At 51.8% G+C, this 21,690-nt stretch overlaps 8 protein-coding genes across 8 annotated transcripts; 6 read left to right on the forward strand and 2 right to left on the reverse strand.

Annotated features, from left to right (window-relative positions):
* Positions 1–1,135: 1,135 nt before the first annotated feature.
* Positions 1,136–1,468, forward strand: BO95DRAFT_464661 (uncharacterized protein; the record flags this gene model as incomplete). Its single annotated transcript, XM_025589076.1, has 2 exons — positions 1,136–1,263; positions 1,333–1,468. 2 exons carry the CDS (start codon positions 1,136–1,138, stop codon positions 1,466–1,468), a joined length of 264 nt encoding a protein of 87 aa, XP_025441187.1.
* Positions 1,469–2,481: 1,013 nt separating this feature from the next.
* Positions 2,482–4,862, forward strand: BO95DRAFT_515278 (beta-N-acetylhexosaminidase). Its single transcript, XM_025591738.1, has one exon. It carries the CDS (start codon positions 2,662–2,664, stop codon positions 4,789–4,791), a length of 2,130 nt encoding a protein of 709 aa, XP_025441188.1. The 5' UTR covers positions 2,482–2,661; the 3' UTR covers positions 4,792–4,862.
* A 2,444-nt stretch (positions 4,863–7,306) lies between these two features.
* BO95DRAFT_365463 (uncharacterized protein) lies at positions 7,307–9,211 on the forward strand (the record flags this gene model as incomplete). The annotated part of the gene is made up of 3 exons (XM_025582698.1): positions 7,307–8,209; positions 8,265–8,939; positions 9,038–9,211. Coding segments are annotated over 3 exons (1,752 nt in total), but the record flags the coding sequence as incomplete, so codon positions are not given.
* Positions 9,212–9,927: 716 nt separating this feature from the next.
* On the forward strand, positions 9,928–11,390 carry BO95DRAFT_515279 (uncharacterized protein; the record flags this gene model as incomplete). Its single annotated transcript, XM_025591739.1, has 5 exons — positions 9,928–10,033; positions 10,093–10,349; positions 10,415–11,093; positions 11,141–11,160; positions 11,238–11,390. The coding sequence occupies 5 exons, from the start codon at positions 9,928–9,930 to the stop codon at positions 11,388–11,390; spliced, it is 1,215 nt and encodes a 404-aa protein (XP_025441190.1).
* Positions 11,391–11,898: 508 nt separating this feature from the next.
* BO95DRAFT_498905 (SGNH/GDSL hydrolase family protein) lies at positions 11,899–13,257 on the reverse strand (the record flags this gene model as incomplete). Its single annotated transcript, XM_025590932.1, has 4 exons — positions 11,899–12,135; positions 12,263–12,527; positions 12,597–12,979; positions 13,069–13,257. 4 exons carry the CDS (start codon positions 13,255–13,257, stop codon positions 11,899–11,901), a joined length of 1,074 nt encoding a protein of 357 aa, XP_025441191.1.
* Positions 13,258–15,798: 2,541 nt separating this feature from the next.
* Positions 15,799–18,077, forward strand: BO95DRAFT_415771 (acyl--CoA ligase). The gene is made up of 6 exons (XM_025584366.1): positions 15,799–16,153; positions 16,220–16,600; positions 16,673–16,948; positions 17,007–17,169; positions 17,221–17,543; positions 17,619–18,077. The coding sequence occupies exons 1-6, from the start codon at positions 15,878–15,880 to the stop codon at positions 17,946–17,948; spliced, it is 1,749 nt and encodes a 582-aa protein (XP_025441192.1). The 5' UTR covers positions 15,799–15,877; the 3' UTR covers positions 17,949–18,077.
* Positions 18,078–18,268: 191 nt separating this feature from the next.
* BO95DRAFT_443852 (WD40 repeat domain-containing protein) lies at positions 18,269–20,144 on the forward strand. The gene has a single exon (XM_025586745.1). It carries the CDS (start codon positions 18,460–18,462, stop codon positions 20,002–20,004), a length of 1,545 nt encoding a protein of 514 aa, XP_025441193.1. The 5' UTR covers positions 18,269–18,459; the 3' UTR covers positions 20,005–20,144.
* Positions 20,145–20,899: 755 nt separating this feature from the next.
* On the reverse strand, positions 20,900–21,231 carry BO95DRAFT_332248 (NADH dehydrogenase [ubiquinone] 1 beta subcomplex subunit 3; the record flags this gene model as incomplete). The annotated part of the gene is made up of 2 exons (XM_025581913.1): positions 20,900–21,050; positions 21,134–21,231. Coding segments are annotated over 2 exons (249 nt in total), but the record flags the coding sequence as incomplete, so codon positions are not given.
* Between the last annotated feature and the right edge of the window lie 459 nt (positions 21,232–21,690).

Raw genomic sequence — 21,690 nt, forward strand, 5'->3', positions numbered from 1 at the left:
GGAGTGTTGGCCGCAACCCTGAGCGGGTATTCTGCCACCACTGACCGCTTGCCCCCGCTTCCTCGGGCGATCTTTGATGTATCGTACATAGCGTAGATAGGAAGAATGAACAAGCATCCATGATCCATCATAAATCTCGCCTCGACCGGCTTCTGCAGCGGCCAACTGCCGCGGTCAACATTAGTGGTGCGGCAGGGTGGTCAAATGAGTGCTACCAGGAAAGAACGGAGCCTCAAACGACAGCTGAATCTTCTCCAAGCAAGAACAGCTCAAAGCAAAACGGGAAACGTCCAAATGGCGATACAAGACCATTGTTGAGGCTGACCAGATCCGCGACGACTTCCACAATCTCATGCTGCAAGAACTAGACGTCCGTAGGCATGCTCGGAAATGCTGCCGAATTCTCGCAGATTCTGGACTGGTGCGAGGACCCGACGAGCAGGCCGAAGACCTTAGCATTCAGCGCGGATGTGAGAACTGCGCATGCAGCCGGTGAAAGCACAAATGCTCATTCCGTCCATGAATCGAGTGTGTTCGCAATCCCTAGACAGTAGGGTACCACTTAATCGAACGCCCACAAAGTGTTTCTCACACGGAAAGAGAGCAACATTTTGGATCACGCAGAGAATCAGCGCTCGCTTTGCTAAGTCCACATTAGGTCACAATGAACATTCTCCGACCTCAACGTGGGCTACCTGATCAGGGTCCGTTACGCGAATGTGGGATTCGACCGAATTCAGAGAAGGGTGATCTAGTGGGGTGATGACCTTCGCAATTGACATGCGGTCTTTCGCTTACAACCGAAAAAGAAGTGCCCAACATCACCCCCATGAAAGCGAATGATAAAGAGAAAACTCCAACCAGGGTTTCGCGTATCTTGCCAGCTCACAACCCACGAGAGAGGGTCGTACACATCCTGCTCATGTCGATGCTACTCCACGGTCTACATATAACCCAGCCCCCACGGTACTGAGCTGCACGTCCGAAGTCAGAAACACCTTCGATATAATCGGCAGCTGGAGATAATCAACATATGCTAAATTGCGAGAACATGCCGAGTGCTGTCCTGCCGTGAAAATGTGGAGAGATGCCGAAACACAGCTCGGAGTCTCCACACAGGGCATTTCGGCGGAGCATGCGCCAAATGCAGATGGCCCGATGCCTGGCGTCGATTGCTCACGCTCCTAACATCACCACCGCCATCCCCGGGATGGGTATCGATTTGACAAGCTCTGGTATCAAGGCTTCTACCAACTCTACCGCGTATGCTACACCGGCAACTATCGAGAAATAATTCGAGTTAAGTGGCCTTTTCTGTCAAGCCCCCGCCAGCGCGCCCGCAAGCGCTACAGGCCACTTTCAGGCCAGCGCCCTCCTCGGCGCCCCTTCGGGCAGCGAGACCCAACACGGGATGCTCTACAGCAACTGCAACCTCCTACTGTCATTGTTGGAGATGAGTCCGCGCTAGGAGCCCGCAGAGATTCCCCTCGCTTGAGATGTCCTTTACTCGCGTGCAGACCGACCTGGCGCCGAAGCAAGAGCCGTGAGTACCAACATGAAGCAAATGCGCACACCTCATCAAACCCATTACTGGTGGTGACTACACTACAAAACAGTCACCATCCCTTCCGTGAGGAGAACACGGTGCCACGAGTCTGCTGAACGCATTTCGAGAATTGCGGGGGATCCTTGAAGAGAAAAAGGAGCACTTTTTCTCTACGTCAAAAGGCTGTTTGGAGTACTCCATGGGGCTCAGGAGGCAGGCAGGCAGGCAGGTTGCTTCTACCTGAGGTTTAATACGACTTTGGATACCATAGCACTTTTGAATTCAGTATTGGTCTCTTTGTTAAGCTTCTCCCGATCTCTGGCAATTCCAAGCTCATTGCCCATGGCATGTGACTGACTAGTATGATCTTTTTTACCGTACATAAATAACTTGGTTGTCAGTTGCTATTTGAATGGTAATGGTAATCTAGGGACAGGGGGATGGAATACAGTTGCACTATGTCTGTCACACCCTTGCTTTGCTAGTGTTATAGTGCTGATGCTTGCGTTGAACCGCTGACCTCGGTAGAACGAGAAGTCGTTATATGATCGTCATGTTCCGGCCAGCTTTTTGCCTTTTTCGTTCCTTCCCCAAAGTACTTATGAGTGAGGTTGCTTTCCTAGATATGTAAAAGGCTGAACGTACTAGGATGGTTCGATGAGAGGCTGGTAGTTCGGGCCAAGCAAGGGGTCGTGTGGTGGGAGCCGATGCGAAAACAAAACCCAGCCCGCCACAAAACGGCCGGCCATTTTAATGGCTAGAAGATATAGGGCAGCGCGAAGACAAACTGATAACGACAGCAGAAGAGCTCACTGCTGCACAGAGAACTGGTCTGGCCAGCTGTCATCACGGTTGTATACACTGCGACCACATTCCTTATCTCTTGGCGTATGAACGATCGGTATTTGGGGGATCGTTCTGGTGATGCAATAGGCCAGCCCCGTAGGATGCATTGTTTATTCCCCGCACCAAAATGTAACGCCTCGGGCGTGGTGCAACCCCCACTCCAGAGATTTCTTCAGAAGATTGTTTACTGTCGACCCAGCTTGCTATGCCTGTTTCTCGTGAACTCACTTCCACAGCGGCGGTATGGTTGACGACTACGAGTTCACGTTATGAAGTTTGTGGCTTTTCCCTATCTGGCCGCGGTTGCGTGTGCTCTTCAGGTTCTTCCCCCTGTAGCGTGGAATGCAACTGGACTATCAGAAAACGGGTTCGACATCAAAGCGATAGAAAGGAAAATCTTCATCACCAGCAGTTTTTCGATTCGTCGGGATGACAATGGCTTGACACTGATTCCTCCCTCTGCTGGGGAGTTTGCAGAGACCTTCCGTCAGGACCTGCAGGCAGTGACAAACACGTCTTGGGTGCTCCATACGGTAGACGCGTTTTCCGATAGCGAAACAGGAATATTTCTGGACAGCGTGGCTCAGCAGGTCAACTTGACTTATGAGAACAAGGAGCCGACCGAGGAAGGTTATGAGCTCGTGTTCAGTGCTGGTCGGGCATACATTCGCGGCTCTGGTGCTCGAGGGATGTGGTGGGGAACGCGAACATTTCTCCAGCAGTTGCTGATCCACGACGTGGGGATCGTTCCAGCCGGACGGACCCTTGACGCGCCTTCATCGGTCACGCGGGGGTTTCTTCTCGATGCGGGTCGGAAATGGTACTCTCCCGGATTCCTCAGGGACTTGTGCACGTACGCCTCGTTCTTCAAGCTGTCTGAATTCCACTATCACAGCAGTGACAACTACCCATTGAATCGCGGACATAACGAGACGTGGTATGAAGTTTATTCGCAATTCTCCCTGCGGCCCGAAAGCGCGGAATTGCAGGGCTTGGTGCAGAGGCAGAATGAGACACTGTCACGGGCTGAGTTTGAGGACTTCCAGTATCATTGCGCGCAGCGTGGAGTGACCGTTATTCCTGAGATCGAAGCGCCCGGCCATTCTCTGTCGATCACCAAGTGGAAGCCGGAGCTGGCGTTGGAGCCGAAGGATCTGCTCAATTTGACGCACCCGGATACACTGCCGCTGATCAAGTCGATATGGACAGAGTTTCTGCCGTGGTTCCAAACAAAAGAAGTCCATATAGGCGCGGATGAGTACGACTCGGCATTGGCGGACGATTACATTGACTTCGTCAATGAGATGGCTGCCTTCATGAATGAGACTGCCGGCAAGAGGGTTCGCATCTGGGGAACGTACGAGCCGTCGAACACCCACAACATCTCCAAGAATGTCATTATCCAGCACTGGCAGTATGGACAGTCAGATCCCGTTAGCCTCGCAAGAGATGGTTTTGAGTTGATCAATTCTGAAGATTGGTGGGCATACATGTCCCTGAAGAATGATCACATGCCCATCATCCCTGCTCCATATCCGCCATCGTTCAATAATACTAGATTACTGAATTTCGGGGGGAGCAACGGCCTGCAATGGACTCCACCGCTGTTCAACCCATACAATCTCACGAAGCAACCGGATCCGAGGCGTGTTCAGGGAGCCATCATCGCAGCCTGGAATGACAATGGTCCTGACGCGACGACGCAGCTGGAAGCATATTATGCTCTTCGTGACGGTATTCCAACGTTCGCGTCTCGTGTGTGGGCGGGTAACCGTGGGCAGGAGCTGAATCTATCGAGCTTGTCAGAGACTATGCGCGTGTTGACTGCGAATGCGGTGGCGCAGAATCTGGATCGGCGGCTTTCTGGAGCGATGGATCTAGATGGAGACGTACTAGTCAGCTGGGATGCAATGAACGAGAATGCCACGACAAAACATCACTTGGGATATGGGAGTAAAGGGATGAACTATTCGTTAGAGCTGAACGTAACGGGTCCGTTTACTCTGTCCTCCGACGATGCGACGCTCAAGCTGGGATCCGATGGTTCCTTAACCTTCGTGTCGGACGGGTGGGAATATCCTCTCCGGTCTGTGTCCGAGGCCGATGGATATGATCCTGCGTACCCAGGTCGTATATGGGTCAACGAGACGACCTCCACGCATGAGCCGGTGACTGTGCCGTTGGGAAGTCTGATCACGATCCAGACGGATGTTGTTGGTGGAAGTCGCATTTGGATCGATGGTTTATTTGTAGGGAGGTTTGAGGTGTTTGTTTTTGGAGGGAAGAACACTTTGTTTTCTTGGAGTCAAATGGCGTTTGTCGCACCATTAGAATGGGTGGAAGGGGGTGTACGCCACTTGCGACTAAAACCTTATGATGGGAATGGCAATCAGTATTAGGATACTTAGTGAAAGAAGTTGTTCAAGTTGTTCTTGCAGAGTGCCATCAAGCGAATACGAACGGAATCTCCCCCCGTGTCCTTACGTATGTGTGCCAATCAAGGTTTGGTCATTATAAGGTCCATTCTAAGTCCGCACCATATAAAGTCTGAATGCAACCTGAGTCATCATCCCTGCTCTGCTTTTCTACCACGCACAATCAGACCATCGCATTACATCCTCATATGACCTCCTTAAGTATGTGGACAGTCAAGAGCCGAGACCTGCTAAGAGAGCTGGGCCCCTGAAAAATCTTCATCCTCATCGAGTCCTTGCATGCCGCCGCCTGGTTAGGGGCGTGCATCTGGTTCAAAGCCTACCCACCAGCAGCAATCTATAACCACCCCAGCCACGCCGACTCCTCCTCCTATAAGCCCTGGATGGAGATTGGCTGGCAGATTTATTTTCACACCTTAATCCTGGATATCGTATTTTGGGCCACCAGCATCTATCATTTATACGTGTGGTATCGATGGCGACTGGGTCGTTCCCTCAGTGTACGCCAGCGAGCGCTGGCTGATCTCGCCTATCTCCATAAATTTTGGTTCAGCTTCGATGGCCCATGCTCCGTTGTCACCCACCCGATAGATGAGGCAAAGAAGCAGCAGCAGCGGCAGCAGGAGGAGATTGAAAAAGAGGAGAGCGCAGTACTAAGAAGGCTGCTGTCATCAACTCCGTTGTGGAAAATAGAGGCAATGTTCTGGTGCCGTATGCTTCGTTTTCTGTTTCATACTGCCGTTGCTGCAATTAGGATGGCACTTGATGGTAACAACCGGGCCCGGCGGCTTGCGAGTAGCTTGGTGATTCCGGCCTGGCTTATGCTAGCATGTGTGGTGGGGATTCAGGACTCGGTGCGGAGGCGGATTCGTTGAGTGGGACGCCTCCAAGGGATTGCAGATGTTGGAAGTGCAGATAGGGTGAGTCTTTTTGTTTTCTTTGCGCATACTTGCGTGTTGTCTGGGAGGATGTATCAATCTGACCACATGGCATCTGGCAGGTCGAGACAAGAGAAGAGATCTGCAAGTGTGGTTGACGGAGCTGAATTCAGGAAGAGGTTTGTGTGGTAGAATGTGACGTTGCAAGTCAGTTGTTAGAGACTTGGCTCGATTCGCTTCAGGAGACATATATGATCACGACAAATTATCACTTTTCCTGGAGTGGTGATGTGACGAAGGCCCTGCGACCATGTTGGCTGAGCCGCGTTCTGGTTAGGTTTACTTTGATAGTATCCAGGCTACATTGCTCATCTTGCATCGTGCTAGGAGTTCGGGAGTTTTCTTCCTTATTGAACTGTTCTTTTCTGAGTTCCAATCATTATTTGGTTCTCTTTATTCTTTTGCATATTGCTAGACGTGCAGAAATCTTTTTCTAACACTCAAGAGATAAAGCCCTTCAACAGATTAGCATAGATTGTTGTGAGTCTACAAAAGATCACGATATAGATACCTGAGAATTCTATTCATAGAGAGACTTACTGCAAACCGGGAACAGCTCGTCACAATGTGATCAGGATATTCCTGTGATCTGAAAGATGTCGGAGAATAATTAGATACAATGTGTATTGTATATAAAATTGCAATCCACAGAGTATCCTCAGATTTGATCAGCTTTAGTACTAATAATCAAATTTAGTACTCTTGTCAAAAATATTTCTTTTGTTCTACTATTTTATTATTCTAAATTTTATCATCATTCTGCTCAAATCAAATTATATATTATAGGATTCTTCATTTTCTGCTACTTCAAATTAAGTCTTTTATATAGTTGATATCGGCCTTGTGCGTGTAACGCCTCCGTTCAGCGAGGTCATATGATTTTAGACAGAATTGTATAATAAAATGACGACTAGTATCAGTTTATGACGCTTACAATAATGCAAAGATTATCTGTCGGCCTGAAGAGTTCTGATGAAGGGTGAAGTTGCCTCGTTTGTAGCCAATTCACTGGCTGATCACTTCACATATTCTTCTTCTGATTTAATCTCTCCCATCCCTCTCATGTTTTCCGGCTCGTTACACCGCCTCACCTTTCCTCAACCCATCCTTCCCAGAATCTATCGTTTTCCTCAGTCTGTCCTGACACATTCTTTCAAGTTTATCATTACTTCTGTTGAGCAGTGCTTGGAAAGATCAACAGCCAAGGATGGAGTCAGAAGACGACGTATCTCAGTGTCAAAGTCCCCAAGACTCCGAGCAAGAAGATGATGATGGCTCACTTCGGCCCATGTCATATACGTTCTCCTTGAGTAAAAACTATGTTCGTGATTGGAGCAACTAAGATGCCTTTCGCGAGTTGTATCAGAACTGGTGGGGATAATTCCGCACTCAAACCAGCAACTACCTACGACAGAACACTAACATCAATTGATAGGAAGGACGGCATCCTCGCTTCATTCCATTTGAATCAACACGACTTCCGACCAGAGATTCAGCAGAAGCGAACGGTGATCAGAATTTGTCTATATCATCCACATAACATGCAAGATGGAACCAGAGAGCTATTGGGCTATATTATCTGGAGGGAGAGATATGGTGGCATTGAACTGGCCAACTTTGACGCGCGATTGACCTCCCAAGACCTAGACATTGGAGGGACGACTAAGCACGGCGACAATGGCTCGTTGGCTGGCCAGCATGGAGAGGGTCTCAAGATTGCTGCTCTGGTGCTTCGTCGCGAAGGATTCCGTGTCCATTTGGCTGCGAGCAAGTACAAGTTCAACTTTGGCTTCAGAGGCAAAGGCAAGTCTCGGATGTACTGCAAGCTCTCGCCTATTCCACCGGCCACCTTGACCAGGAAGAAGGCGAACTGTCGTCGTCTTTACACAAATGGCAAGCCTGGGGGCCTGGCAAGTGACCCTGCAAGAGACGTATCCGTTTTCATTACGAAAGGACGCGGCGCAACTGGGGTGAAAGTGACTCTGGACAAATTTCAGCAGTGGAGACGTGTGGCCTTGGAGCTGGACATGCCACCTTCCGAGAGTATCATCCAAACTGAACATGGAGACCTTATCCTAGACCGCGAGAAGTACAACAACCGTATGTACCTGAAAGGTATTCTACTTTCTCGTCCTGGGTCAAAAGCAAGGGAGTTCTGGTACGGTTACAATCTCATGGCTGGGGAAACCAACCGTGAACGCCAGAGCCTAGCGAGTCCAGAGGAAGAGGCCTTGTTAGTGACCAAAATCTGGGCGTCTGCCGTTGAGAATGGTGGGCCAAGCATTGTTGAGAAATATACAGACTTGCTGAACAAGCACTATGATTGTGCGGACGTTTCCATGGCAGATAAAAAGGCATCGAAAGCCACGGCACTAGCTATTTGGGCACGGCTTGTTGAGAATGGCCGCGGAAAGTTCTACTATGGCCTCGGATTGAATGAGACAGTATGAAACCTCTCTATGTTATCCACAAACAGAGTTGACATTCAGTTCCCATGAGCAGGACTCGAAGATAATCACTACAAGTCTTCGAAGAGAACCGGCTGGCCTATCGAAAAAGCTTTGGAATCTCTTGTCACGATACAGTCTTGTGCGAACCCCTGACGAACAGAGAGCACTTCTTTTCGAAAACTCGCAACGCTCATCGCTGCAACCAACCCAATTTTCAAAACATGTACAGCGCGGACTAGCAGGCTGCTTGGCATTGTGTTCGCAAACTCACAATCTGTCCGTAGAATACGTATCTGGAGACACCGATGTTGCCGTTCTCTTCAACCCAGACACTCGCTGTCTCAAAATACATGAGAAATACCTGAGACCCGACACAGCTCACGAGTTGGCACCTTGCCTCGCTTACCCGATGGGCCGCGCGAATCATGAGGATTCGCCGTCATTCTTCTGCGATCATATCGTCGAGGAGCTTTATGAACAAGCGCTTGAACAGGTTGTAGACCCGCCTGACCCTATTCTTGTCCGCTCATTGCGACTTGCGGCAAGGGATAGCGTTCAACTGATGCCCCGCATGATATCCGTGGACCTGTCAAAGCAGCCACTTCAGCTCAAAGTTTCTTGGAGAATCAAAGATAGCGAGTTATTGCGCGATTTTATCGGCCCGGAAATGCGTTACATTGTGACGCTTCATCGGGAAAGCACATGTTCCCAATTAAAGGAAGTGGTTTCGCATTGTGAAAGTCAGTCTTATTATCCATCCATACTATGACCCTAATTTTACTCTAACCAATAGCTAATGACAATCCTGTGGTGAAAGATGAGCTACGTAAGGACGGAGTCATGGTTGCCACTTGTGGCTGTCAGATGGCAACTACTTCGTTCAATGTTCACGAGGCTCAATTCAGCGGCCTGCACAGTGAGGAGTTATATTTTCCTCTTGTCGCAGCAGTTCGTGATATGGCCATCTATGGATTGGCACCAGATGCCGTCGCTCCAGAGCCGCGCTCATCGGGCCATGGTTTGGCAATTGTCAACATCCCATTCCATGCAAAGCCAGACGCTATTATGTATTCCGATGAGGACGAGGATCCTGAAACGACATCCATAAGACAGTATGGGCCATGGCGTCTCTGCTCTCAAGTGGTTCCTTCTATTGGTTCAACAGGTTACAGTACACCTACCGGTGATGGAGAAACAATGTCTTGTCTGCCCGTCTGCGCCCAAAGAATGAAAGAATTGGCAAAGGAGCGTGAATTGGAACATGGTAAAAGGATCGAGTGGAATGATTGGGTTGCAGATAACTTTCTGGTGCAGTTTGAGAAGCTGATTTTCCCTCGAAGATCTCAGGTAAGCTCAGTTGCCATGCTCTATTACTGCTCTTCATGTTTTACTGACTTTCCGTCTCCTAGTTGCCTCGTGCAAGTGCTGTCCCTCATTGGGAGTAAACCTGCCAGCGTCTCAATCACGCTTTTGTACGGGACGAATACTCGCAACTCACACTGAAACCGTCAGGTGGGCATGCAGCAAACGTACAGTGTATTTTCCTGGTGCATGACATTCACCGGACCGAAAGCCCTTCAGGCGACTCTGAGAGCATTGCATTACTAGGGTCTCTTTATTTATTTCAGTCCACGAGCCCCCCTTTCTCTTCGAGGTTCACACTCCCAGTCCGAGAAAATGAACTTGTTCTGCAGTTCCACGACTTTGAGACAATGGGCCAGAAATCAGATGGAGAAATCATATTTCTTGATGACATTACACAAGCCCAGGCACTGCCATCTCAAGACTCTGTTCTACATTTGCTCCCTGCCGCAGATGGTAGGTCTCCCAAGGCGCCAAGTCCGATCGTCTCTTTTTCCTACTAATCAAGCATGCAGAACCTCAAAGTGCCGCTTACTTCTGTCGCTTTGCTATCCGCGATAGAAGCGATGCGAACGCAGCTTGCATCACGCCACTAAATTCTGGGTTACTTTCCCGTCAAGATCGATGGAAGCGCCCTCGTTATGCGCCATCCAAGCCTATTGTCATTGACCTCAGTTCACGGGATCTAGGACTCGCTGAAGGTTTTTCCCAGGCTGAATTTGACATCATCGCTGGTTTGGAATTCGACTCGGAACAGGACATGAGTTGGAGGGTAAATTTGCAATCCCCAGATCTGACCCCACCAACCCTCATCGCTAGATCTAATCATGATGATAGACCAGGTATCCTACAGCAACTATTTACGATGAAAGTCCGCCGTCTGTTCTTTCGCACATGAGACGCGGAAAATTGCTGCCTCCTCAGGACGTGAAAGCTGGCGTTCCAAAAGTACTGATCTTCTCGGAGACTGGGCCATTGGTCATCGGAGGTGGTGAAGACCCCGACTTTGACCTGCCCCTTCTGAACATAATCAATGAACTGAATGCCAGCGAGGATGACTTTGACTGTCTGGTCTCTATACAGCCAGCAGGAATTCTGCATCCACGGTACCTTCCTTCCTTTGCAAAGGCTGTTCTCGAACTCCTGAAGAAACGACACTCAGTGCATGTTTTCAGCGTCCGTCTACCAGATCATGGGATCTCGAACAGTCAGACATACATCGTCCTGCTTGCCTCTCCCATCTGCTCCGACGTCCCTTGGCCTGCGACCCACCTTGACACAAAGAGCATCGAAGAGCAGATCGGCCATCTCAAGTCTAAGAACCCTCGGGCGGATGACACACACCCTACAGCAGGGAAACATGTATTCTTGAATCCTGCGGGTCAGGTCAATGTCTACAACCATGGCACCGGTCAGCTGCCTGATGCGGCTGACAGGCCGTACTTTAAAACCGTCGACTTTGAGAGCAACATCATCTTGCCAACACTTTACAGCGATCACGGCTGGCTGCACCCTAGTAAGTCGCTGTTGCATCGTGATTGACCCACCGCTAACTGGCAACAGCTCGCCACGATATTCTCACGGTGCGCGAATGCGCTCGCATCCAGGGGTTCCTGATGATTACATTTTCTATGGCGCTGACAAGGCTCTTCGTTATCAGATCATTGCATCATTTCCGCCGCCTATCGCGCGGGGCATCGCGGAGGCAATTCGTAAGATCATCAAGGAGCATACGGCGCCCGGATTGGATGCAAGCACATTTGCTGCTCTGAATCTGGGTGGGCGACCGCAGAAGAGGACTCGAGTGGATTGATTGATGCCTGACGCATGGGTCAGCCCAGCACGCATTTGCAGTCAATTGTGATTGGTGTTATAGCACAGGCTTTGGACATGATCTTTCTTCAGCGCTCGAACTCTGTTCCTCTCTTGGATACTCCCAAAATCTGTAAAGCATCAGAAAGCAACTGAGTGTATTATCTGTTGTGCATGGAATTGCAATACGCAGGATATTTATTGGACTTGGTCAGCTTTATCACTAACAGTCGAGTTTAGCACTCTTTGAGTACATTTCCTTCGTCCCACCACCCTGTCGTTTTAATATCTGTCATAATTCCGCTCAAAATCTGCTAATCGATTGCGAGTTGCGTAACGTAGGGTCCTTCTTCCCTAGCCACCCCAGAGTAAAATAGACCTTTCATGCGGCTATTAAGTCCATACGCTAGATGGTCAGCATGATATACTGCACATCAAGCAAACGAAAGCAAATTTCATTACTCATGATCACATCTAAACAACATAGACTCCACCCGCTTCCACCCCTTTCACGACCAATACTCAGCAAAGCGACTCTCCCCGCTCACCACCTTGATAAACTCCTCTGCGATGATCTGATCCGTCCGCGCCGACGGATGCAGCTGATCAAACCACAGGAACGAATCCGGGCTGTCCGACTTGGTACAGTCCGTCCCATTGATATTGCAATGATACTCGAACCCGGTGACATTCGCCGGCGCACTCCCATTCAGATACTGTGTAGGGTTGTAATAGATCTCCGAAATCTGCCACCTTTTGCATCAGCACTCCACTTTACCCGCTCTGTAGCACTTTCCCCAAACAACCTTCCTCCTCCCATCCCCATTTACCCTCCACCCCAGATAAAAAAAAGAAAAGAGGAAGAGAACCCACCAAAGAATAAACATCAAAAACGGCCACCTGCACCCCGGGCCACCGCTTCTTCACCAACACCTCGACGGGCGTCCGATACCGAAACGCCTCGTTCACCAGGACGACCTGGCCCTCCATGCGGCCACTGATCTCCGTCAGATTCGCCGGCTTATCCTTCCAGTAATTATTCGGCCCGACCCCGCCGTTTTCGGGGGTCGCGTACAGCGGCGCCAGCTGCAACGGCACCACATTCATGATCACGAAGTACTTCGCTGCTCTGCTGCTGCTGCTGCTGCTGGCACCCTTCTCCTTCTGCGTTGATTTCCCGGTGGTGGTGGTGGTGGTAGCGTTATACACCCCATCCAGCGCACGATACACACAGTCCAGATAATCCACCAGCGTGGCATTGTTCAGCTGCGAGTCCGTGAGGAAGGCATTGTTCCCCAGATCGTTGGTGCCGATCCAGATGGCGTAGACGGTTTCGTCGGCGGAAATGTCCAGGAACCATTTGTTGGTGGGAGGGTCGGTGTAGGCCGCGGCGTCCGCGGCGAAGGCGGGCACCTCGTAGTCCAGCACGGAGGGGAACAGGTAGCCCGCCGTGGGGTCGTAGGCGCGCGCGACGATCTCGTTGGAGCAGGTGGCGCCCGCGACGGCGTAGTTGTACCGGTTTTTGGTGGCGCCGTGGAAGGTCGAGACGTAGTGCGGCCAGGTTGGGCCGCCTGAGGAGGAGATGTTGGCCTGTTTTTCGTGGGTTAATTGGTGTCATGAAGGGGGAGATTGGGGGGTTGGGGTTGGGGTTGTGAGGGGTAATGTGTATGTCAACTTACGTCTGGTTCAACCCATCCTACCGGAGGAGCGGAGTCATTGTGTGTGGAAAAGTAGGCAAACCGTGTATCGTCGGTGTAGCTATCCCCGAAGGTGACTAGAGTGGTGAATTTCCGCGGCCCCCAGGCTGAGGCGGATGCCTCGAGCCCTAAGAGCAGCAGCACTAGCGGCGGCAGCAGCACTTGTCGCATAGTGAGGGGGGAAGGCAAGAATTCGGGATATGTTGAGGTGGAGGTTCAAGAACTTCAATTACCAGCGCTGGGTGTATTTATATTCTGTCCAAGTCCCTGTGAGACTCCCTCTCTCGCCCTTTAGTCGAATTTGTGCATCATAATGTTGGAAAAAGTGTCGCGGACGGTCGGGATCCCTCCCTATTTAGCCGGCTGCGGATGCCGCATCCGGTGTGTGTGTGTGTGTGTGTGTGTGTGTGTGTGTGTTGTTGAGGTGGTGATAAATTACTCTCCCCGCAGCTTGCAAACTGCCTGCAGCACACATTCGATAGCGGGTAACTTAATTATGTTGATCGCTTGTTGTGGTTTGCGGAATTTCGGTCAAGTATGAGCTGGTAGGATGCTGCAGGCGTGGCTTTTATCCGGTACGCGAGGGGGAAGGAGAAGCTGCAGTGCCCGGTTGAGTGTCAGGCGGTGGACCATTTTACCCCCGCATGGAATCAGGTCATTTTGTAGAAGAGGTCTCCCGCGTCAGAAAGGCTTAGCCTGAAGGTTATCCTGTTTGGTTCTGGGTAGTGTGATTGCATTGCTGGTTAAGCGAGGTGCAAGCTGTTGATTCCTTTCCGGACAAAAGGGTTCGCTGTGGCCCTTCTTTGTGGCGGCGCATCTGGACATGATTCTTTGTGAGAAATGATTAGAGCTTGTGAGACAGAAGGAGAACATTATTGGTGTATTGTGAAGCTCTGACCATAGCCTCCCAGTGCCTGTGCCTGTGCCTGGCGAGGTTCTTTGTTGAAGTTGCTGCTGCTCCTGTGCTTACCAGGGTTCGATGAACTCAACCTAGGCTTCCAGTTAGTTCTTGCGGATAGCGTTCATGGTACGCCTCAAGCCAGAAAACACTATGTGCCAAGCTACAGCTTTACAAAATCCTGCCAGATTGGCTGAGAACTTGGTTGTTCCATTGACTGTGTCACTCAATTAGGCTCAATTAGGTCCATTACTCTCATTTGCAAAGGCCACAGCTCCATTAATTGAAAATCATTTCTTCGTTCATCCAACAGCAATACATTCCAGAATCATCAATATTTGAACCGGCAGTCAAACTTGCAAACCCCACGACAAGGAAAGCGCGCGGATTTTGGAGGTCAAACTGAGATTCTGCGATATCGAACCAAATGCGCCCGACTCCAGTCTATCCAATATCCCCAAATTCGCGAGACAACCCCATCAGAATGTATTCAAGCCTGATTGCAACCTGAAAACTCCAAGCCATAATCTATCTACCATTTCGATCAGCACGTCATCTTCATCCAACAGATGAGAAACATGCTCACTGGGTGCGTGTCTTATTGTTTTGTCTCCGTACAATCTCGCGCCTCGTGGCCCCGTTGATGGCAGTTGCGACAGATCTGGTCGGGACAGGCGCGCGCGAGGTGGCCCAGCTTCAGGCAGGTGTAGCAGCGCGGGACGGGGCATTCCTTGGTGGGATGGCCCTCGCCGCCGCAGTTTTCGCAGCGGTCCATGAAGTGATTGTCTTGTTCGATGAGGTAGGTTAGCGAGAGGGGAGCGGGAGACGTAGACAAGCCCCAAATGTCTGGGAGATGAAGGGTGATGAAGGTTGCTGCGTCAGGAAGATGTACGACGGCCTTATTAAGTGGAGCAATGTGTGTGTTGACGGTTCGCCACGGGCCTTGGGGAATTCATCGAGGTGTGTCTGCTGCTATTGCTGATGTGATCGCTTTGTTCAGTACTTGCAGGACTGAGAATAGTATCTGGATAATAAAAGCCGAACATGCAGCGAAGCGGAAGATCAACGATCAACCCGGGGCAGTGAATGATTGACGATCATCGCAACGGTCGGGGGTATTAGTCTACCGGCAAGTGGAGGAGGATGGCAGTGTAACGGTGGCAGCTCGATTTCCGCATTCGCATCCGCATTCCTTGATGTCATGACCTGCTCACTGCCATTGAGGTCGAGACTAGAGCTTGGACAATTTTATTCATATCGGCGTTGTGAATAATTATGCATATGCTTGGTCATGAAGCAGGATAACTAGGATGAGGAGTTAGACCAAGATTTGGGAAGGTACAGGACCCAAAGATAGGGAGCGGCGATCTCTCTTTTTGCTCTCTCTTTGCTCTCTCCCCTCGGCCGGCCAAGGCAAAATGCGGGGAAGGCAAAAAGACCCTCTCCACAATCACCACCACCACCACAACAACAACGGGCTGCCTCGGTTATTTCACCACCACTGATTTTACTACACTTTGCATACTACAGTCTTCCTAAATATGTGCTATTGGAGCATTGATGTACACAGTCTAAGTTTTTCCCATACTCTGAAACAGACTTGATGGAAACTCTCAGCCACATCAGATAATCACCGTCCATGGGTTTGTCCAACCGGTTCCTTGCGAATTGCATCAATCCATCCCATTTACACAAAAGCCTCGGCTTTCCCGCCGACAAGGAGAAGCTTTCCCCGCAAGACCCCCCCCCCTTCCCCCCCCCCGGCCGTATACTTATTGCTCCTTCTCCCCATCTTCCATTTAGCTCATCTTTTAGTTTCTTTTCTCTCTCTCTCCAACTTCCCCTAACCACTTCCCTTCTCACCAGCGACCACCTCCGAGCAAAACCGGAACCATGGTTTTCGGTCCCCCCAAATCGGCCGGCAAATTGTCGCCCATTCCCGACAGTATCTCCCTCGCTGAGTTCATGCTCACCGATCTCCACGGCCGCAACCCTCTCGGCTACTCGCAGAACCCTTTCACTTGTGGAGTCACCAGCAAAACTTATTCATGGCTGGATGTGGTAGAGCGCGTCGAGTATCTGGCGCGCTCGCTCTCGAGCCAATTCAACTGGCAGCCCAATGCAGGCAGCGAGTGGGATAAGACCTTGGCGATTTTCAGCGTGAATACCGTACGTCGATCCAGTGGATAGAGATGGGTTAGGTAGCTGACACCGTTTGCTTCTTCTGCTTCCTAGATCGATACGTTGACGCTTTCATGGGCCGTGCATCGACTGGGCGGAGTAGCCAGTCCCGCTAATGCGGCCTACTCGGCCGCTGAGCTCAAATATCAGCTGCAGGACTCCAAGGCCACTGTGCTATTCACATGTTTGCCATTGTTGAAGACGGCGCTGGAAGCCGCCGATGCTGCCGGTCTTCCTAGGGATCGCATCTTCTTGCTCGAGGTGCCCGCACAACTCACCCCGGGAGCCAAGGCTTCAGCCGAGTTCAAGACGGTGGATCATTTGGTCGAAGCAGGGAAGTCGTTGCCAAAGGTTGAAGCTTTGAATTGGGGCCCTGGGGAGGGGGCTCGTCGGACGGCGTTCCTGTGCTATTCCAGTGGCACGTCCGGGTTGCCGGTAGGTGGCTACGATGGCAGACCTGGTCCCAGAAGCAGAAAATAAAAGGCTAATGGTTGGAGTGGCTGGCAGAAAGGAGTCATGATCTCACATCGCAACGTCATCGCCAACGTACTACAGATCAAAGCATTCGAGCAAGATTACCGCGATTCGCGCAAGGATCCCGGAACGCAAAGTGAACCGACCGATGTTGTGATGTGCTTGCTCCCGCAGAGCCATATCTACTCCCTCGTGGTGATGTGTCACGCTGGGCCGTGGAGAGGGGATAATGTAGTGGTGCTGCCCAGATTTGAGCTCGATTCCTTCTTGGCTTGTATTCAGGATTTCAAGATCACTTCGTTATTTGTGGTGAGTGATGCGCGGATGAGACCACGAGACTCTGTATGCTGACCAGAGCGCTGTGTAGGTCCCTCCGATCTTGATCAACATGATTCGCAATGCGAGGACTTGCGCCAAATACGATCTCACTGCCGTCAGATCCGTCTTCACCGGGGCTGCACCGCTGGGGATGGAAACCGCCGAAGAGTTCCAGAAGCTTTATCCGACGGTGACGATAAGACAAGGTTATGGTAAGAGAATACAGGTGCCAGCATCCGACTCGTCCTAACACCGTACAATAGGTTTGACGGAAACATCGACGGTTGTCACCTCCACGCATCCTTGGGACGTATGGTTCGGCTCCTCCGGCACGATCTTACCCGGGGTGGAGGTCAAGATAGTAACACCAGAAGGCGAAGAGATTACAAGCTACGATACTCCCGGAGAGCTCGTCGTGCGCAGCCCAAGCGTTGTATTGGGGTACTTAAACAACGACAAAGCCACCAAGGAAACATTCAAAGACGGCTGGATGTATACGGGCGACGAGGCCGTTATCCGCTTGAGCCCTAAGAAGACCGAGCACGTCTTCATTGTAGACCGCATCAAGGAATTGATCAAAGTCAAAGTAAGTTGCGCGATGCTTTCGACCCTTGCCTATGCTATCATGCACCATGGTCGCTGACGTGTCACGCCTACATAGGGTTTGCAAGTTGCGCCGGCTGAGCTGGAGGCCCATCTTCTCACGCACCCTGCCGTGGCGGATTGTGCGGTGATCGCGATCCCCGACGATTCCGCTGGCGAGGTCCCCAAAGCGATCGTAGTGAAGTCCCCGTCCGCCACGGGCAGTGATGAGGAAGTGATTCAGTCGATCAAGAAGCACGTCGAGGAGCACAAGGCCCGGCACAAATGGCTCAAGGGTGGGGTACGCTTCCTCGATGTCATCCCCAAGAGCCCCAGTGGCAAGATCTTGCGGCGTTTGTTGCGCGACCAGGAGAAGGAGGCCCGCAGACAGGCAGGCTCGAGACTTTGAGCTTCGTGTGCGCTTGGGGCAGCGATTGGAATAGGAAGCTTTTGCTATATGAAGTTTGCGAGGTAGACATCACTAGATATGTGGTCATGTGTAGATATTTCATTTGGATACATATTTTACAATTGAGCAATTCGCAATTCCAGTTCATACTATGGTACAACAAAGTACTCCGTACATATTCGGAAAGATCTGGCTCCTTCTCCGCCGGCTTAGAAACCATCGAGGCAACTTTCAATGGATGTTTGCAGTGTTTGGCTGGATCGCGGGGAACAAATGAATTTCTAAGCGGGGTGGTTGACCGGGAGAATTCATGGACCTAAGGAAAAAAAAAATAAGTTGCTCCTACTCACTCACTTCTTGCCTCTTTCCTCCCATTGCAATTTTCTTGATTTCTTTATCTCTATATCTTCCTTGACTTTCGCAGAAGAGACTTTACTTTCCTTCTCCCAATCTAAGCTTTGTCCTTGTGTTGCGCACCCTCACACCTTATACCCCCAGCGCATACTATACCATGTCCTCCCAAGAACACCGTGAGGCCGATGACGCCTACATCCAGGCCGACGAGGCGGAGGAAATCTTCCACCGCGATGAAGATCAGCCCATGGAGTCCGACGGCGAAGACGAGGACCAGCCTATGACCTACGAAGAACAAGAAATCACATTGGAGAACGACTCCGCCGCCCACTTCGACAGCCATACCGACTCAGTCTTCTGCATCGCGCAGCACCCCGTCCACAACCAGATCGTCATCACCGGCTCCGGTGACGACAAGGCCTACGTCTTCGACTCAACACCAAATGCCGCGCGGCCCCTCCTCCCTCAGAGCTACGAATCCAACCCGCAACCGAAACAAGAGCGCGAGTCTCTGCAGCCGCTGGCGCAGCTGGTCGGCCACACGGATACCGTGAATGCGGTAGCTTTCACCGAGCCCAAGGGCGAGTACGTCGTGACGGCCGGCCTGGACGGCAAATTGCGCGCCTACCGGGACTCCACACCCCAACTCACGGGCGTCGCGTGGGAGCTGGTCGCTGAGACGCAGGAAGTCGAGGAGATCAACTGGGTGGCCGTGTGCCCCAACGTGAACGGCGACGAGGAGAAGAAGAACGTGGTTGCCATCGGCGCCAATGACGGTAGCGCTTGGGTCTTCCGCATCGACCACACCGACGCCGCCCAGCCCATCTCCATCATCCAGACCTTCTTCCAGCACACTGCCTCCTGCACCGCGGGCGCCTGGACCCCCGACGGCAACCTGCTGGGCACCGTCTCCGAAGACGGCAGCTTCTACGTCTACGACGTCTTCGGCGTCGCCGCCGCCGCCGGTGTGGCCTCTGCCGCCGGCACCAGCACCGTCGTCGGCCTGACCCCCGAGGACCAGCGCTTCGCCGTCGACGGCGGCCTGTACTCCATCGCCATCTCCCCCGGTGGTGCCATCGCCGCTGTCGGCGGTGCCGAGGGCCACATCAAAGTCGTCGGTCTCCCCCGTCTGGCGGCTGCGAGTGGTGCTGCCGCCGGCAAGGCCAAGGGCAAGGCGGCCTCGCAGGCGCAGACCGGCGCCTCGGCGGCCGGCACACTTCTTGCTTCCTTGCAGGCGCAGTCCGACGGCGTTGAGACCCTGTCCTTCTCCTCCCCACCTTTGACTCTCCTCGCGGCCGGGTCGGTCGACGGCTCGATCGCCCTTTTCGACGCCGCGCACCGCTTCGCCGTCCGCCGGCACATCCGGGAGGCCCACGAGGGCGCCGTCGTCAAGGTCGAGTTCCTACAGAACCGCCCCGGCGTTGGCTCCGCGCCTCCCCGCCCCGGTGCTGCGGTCCCGCAGAGCCAGTCGTGGCTGCTCACGACTGTCGGCATGGACGGCATCGTGAGACGGTGGGACGCCCGCGGTGGTACCGCGGCTGCTGCTCACGGTCTGCTGAAGGAGTGGAAGGGTCATTTGGGCTTGATCGAAAACTCCGAGGGCGAGCAGTCTGGCGGTATCATGGCGTTTGTGCAGAGCCAGGATGGTAAGCGGGTGGTTACGGCGGGTGATGATGGCATCTCCTTGGTTTTCGAGGAGTAATTTTTATGTAATTGGTTCCTTTTTACTTCGCATGATATGATTAGACTGGAAAAGTCATGTATAGACGTGTGCAATGTGTTTGGATCGGGGATGGTTGGGGTTTCTTTTAATTTTATATGAATGATATCTGATGACCAATGCTTGATGAACAATTGGCTGTGCCGAGGGTTCCTTTACTTTAATGACGACAATATCCGTATCAGCTACCTAGTATCTACTTACCATAACCAACAACATTAATTCACAATCAACTCATTAGCCGACAGTGAAGATACAAGTACCACATTTTCCATATGGCTAACACAGATAAGCAAAAAAAAAAAAAAACGAAATTTGAAACATGATATCTATGTACATAACCTATCTCCCCGTCTCATCCCGCGCAAGCGCCCTTTTCTTCACCACAGAAAGAGCTGCGAGCCACTGCACTCATCTCTACCGTCCAAAAGCAAGAGACTTCAGGTATTAGACAGAAAAACAACGAGTCTCGCTTTCCATCCCTCTAGAAAAGCCCACGCAACCCTCAACCTTCAGCCACACGATTTATAGTATCACAGTCGCGAAAAGCAGCGCAATCCTTGCCCTCCCTCCTTCCACAACAACAACAACAACAACAACAGATTCCGCAGCAATCCGATGTATTCGGGTATTCGGGTATCCGTTTCCCATCCCGCGGACCCCTTTTGCTCATTTCCTTTTTCTTCTTCTGTCACCCTCACGACCCGCGCAGCAAGTTCCATTCAATTCCGACGATTCCAATGTAGGGTTTTGCGCGACGCTTTGTAATCGACTAGACCCCCTCATCCCAAATTCAGCGGACTCCGAACCGAACCCGCTGCGCTCCGCTCATCGTGTGATATGCTGAGACCGAACGGCTTTAGTGGTGCTTCTCGTCGTGGTGGCCACCGTGGTGGTGGTCATCCTTGAGGAAGACGGCCTCGTAGGCGCAGTAGCCGGCGAAGGCGACGGTGGCGATGCCGAGGCCGGGGAAGATGTTCCTGAAGCGGTTGAAGCGGCTGAAGGGGCCGGTGTATCTCCATGCCTCGCTGTTTTTGGGCCTGCGTTAGTAAAGAAAGATGCTCGATTTGCGAACGGCTGAACGAGAGATTTGAGGAAGAGATGGTCGTACTAGCGAGCCCAGGGGTCCTTCTTGGCCCAGGTCGACCGGGGGTGGGCGGCGGCCTTGAATTCGTTGAGGTCGAAACCGGTGGGGCTGGTACGGGCCATTGTGTTGGATTCTCGGGGGGTGATTCGGGGGGATGGATGGATTGGGGTTTGGCGAGGTCAAAAGGTGCAGAGTTTATAAGGGGTCTGCGGATTGTGGGGTGACAATTGGAGAAAGGGGAGGTTGTTGAGTGGAGGGAGACGGGGAAGGGAAGTTGAAGCTGTACGTGCACTGCACAGTGTGAGAGAGAGAGTCAAGTGAGAGAAGGCCTGGGTCTTGGCGCGCTAGTACGGATTGGGACGGTTCTGTAAGCTTCCCGAGTCCCATCATTCGAGTCAATGAGGTGTGAGGTCCGACTGCACTGGCAGTTCTCTTCTGCTTCCGTTGTCCGCCTTTCCACTCTCACTCCTCCCACTGCACCTCAACTCTCCGTCCTCTTCCCCCAAACTGCGAAAAAGGTCCCCGAATCCTACTCGCTCACTAACTAACCACCACCACCACCGCCGCCACACTCGTGCTCG

This window comes from Aspergillus brunneoviolaceus (genome assembly GCF_003184695.1).
Source record: "Aspergillus brunneoviolaceus CBS 621.78 unplaced genomic scaffold BO95scaffold_42, whole genome shotgun sequence".
Taxonomy (NCBI): domain Eukaryota; kingdom Fungi; phylum Ascomycota; class Eurotiomycetes; order Eurotiales; family Aspergillaceae; genus Aspergillus; species Aspergillus brunneoviolaceus.

Bases quoted from the DNA above. Each gene is read 5' to 3' on its own strand.
- BO95DRAFT_515278 (XM_025591738.1), top strand. From the start codon at position 2,662: ATGAAGTTTGTGGCTTTTCCCTATCTGGCCGCGGTTGCGTGTGCTCTT.
- BO95DRAFT_415771 (XM_025584366.1), top strand. From the start codon at position 15,878: ATGGTTTTCGGTCCCCCCAAATCGGCCGGCAAATTGTCGCCCATTCCC. The intron at 16,949-17,006 runs GTGAGTGATGCG...AGCGCTGTGTAG, and splicing joins AGATCACTTCGTTATTTGTG to GTCCCTCCGATCTTGATCAA. The intron at 17,544-17,618 runs GTAAGTTGCGCG...ACGCCTACATAG, and splicing joins AGGAATTGATCAAAGTCAAA to GGTTTGCAAGTTGCGCCGGC.
- BO95DRAFT_443852 (XM_025586745.1), top strand. From the start codon at position 18,460: ATGTCCTCCCAAGAACACCGTGAGGCCGATGACGCCTACATCCAGGCC.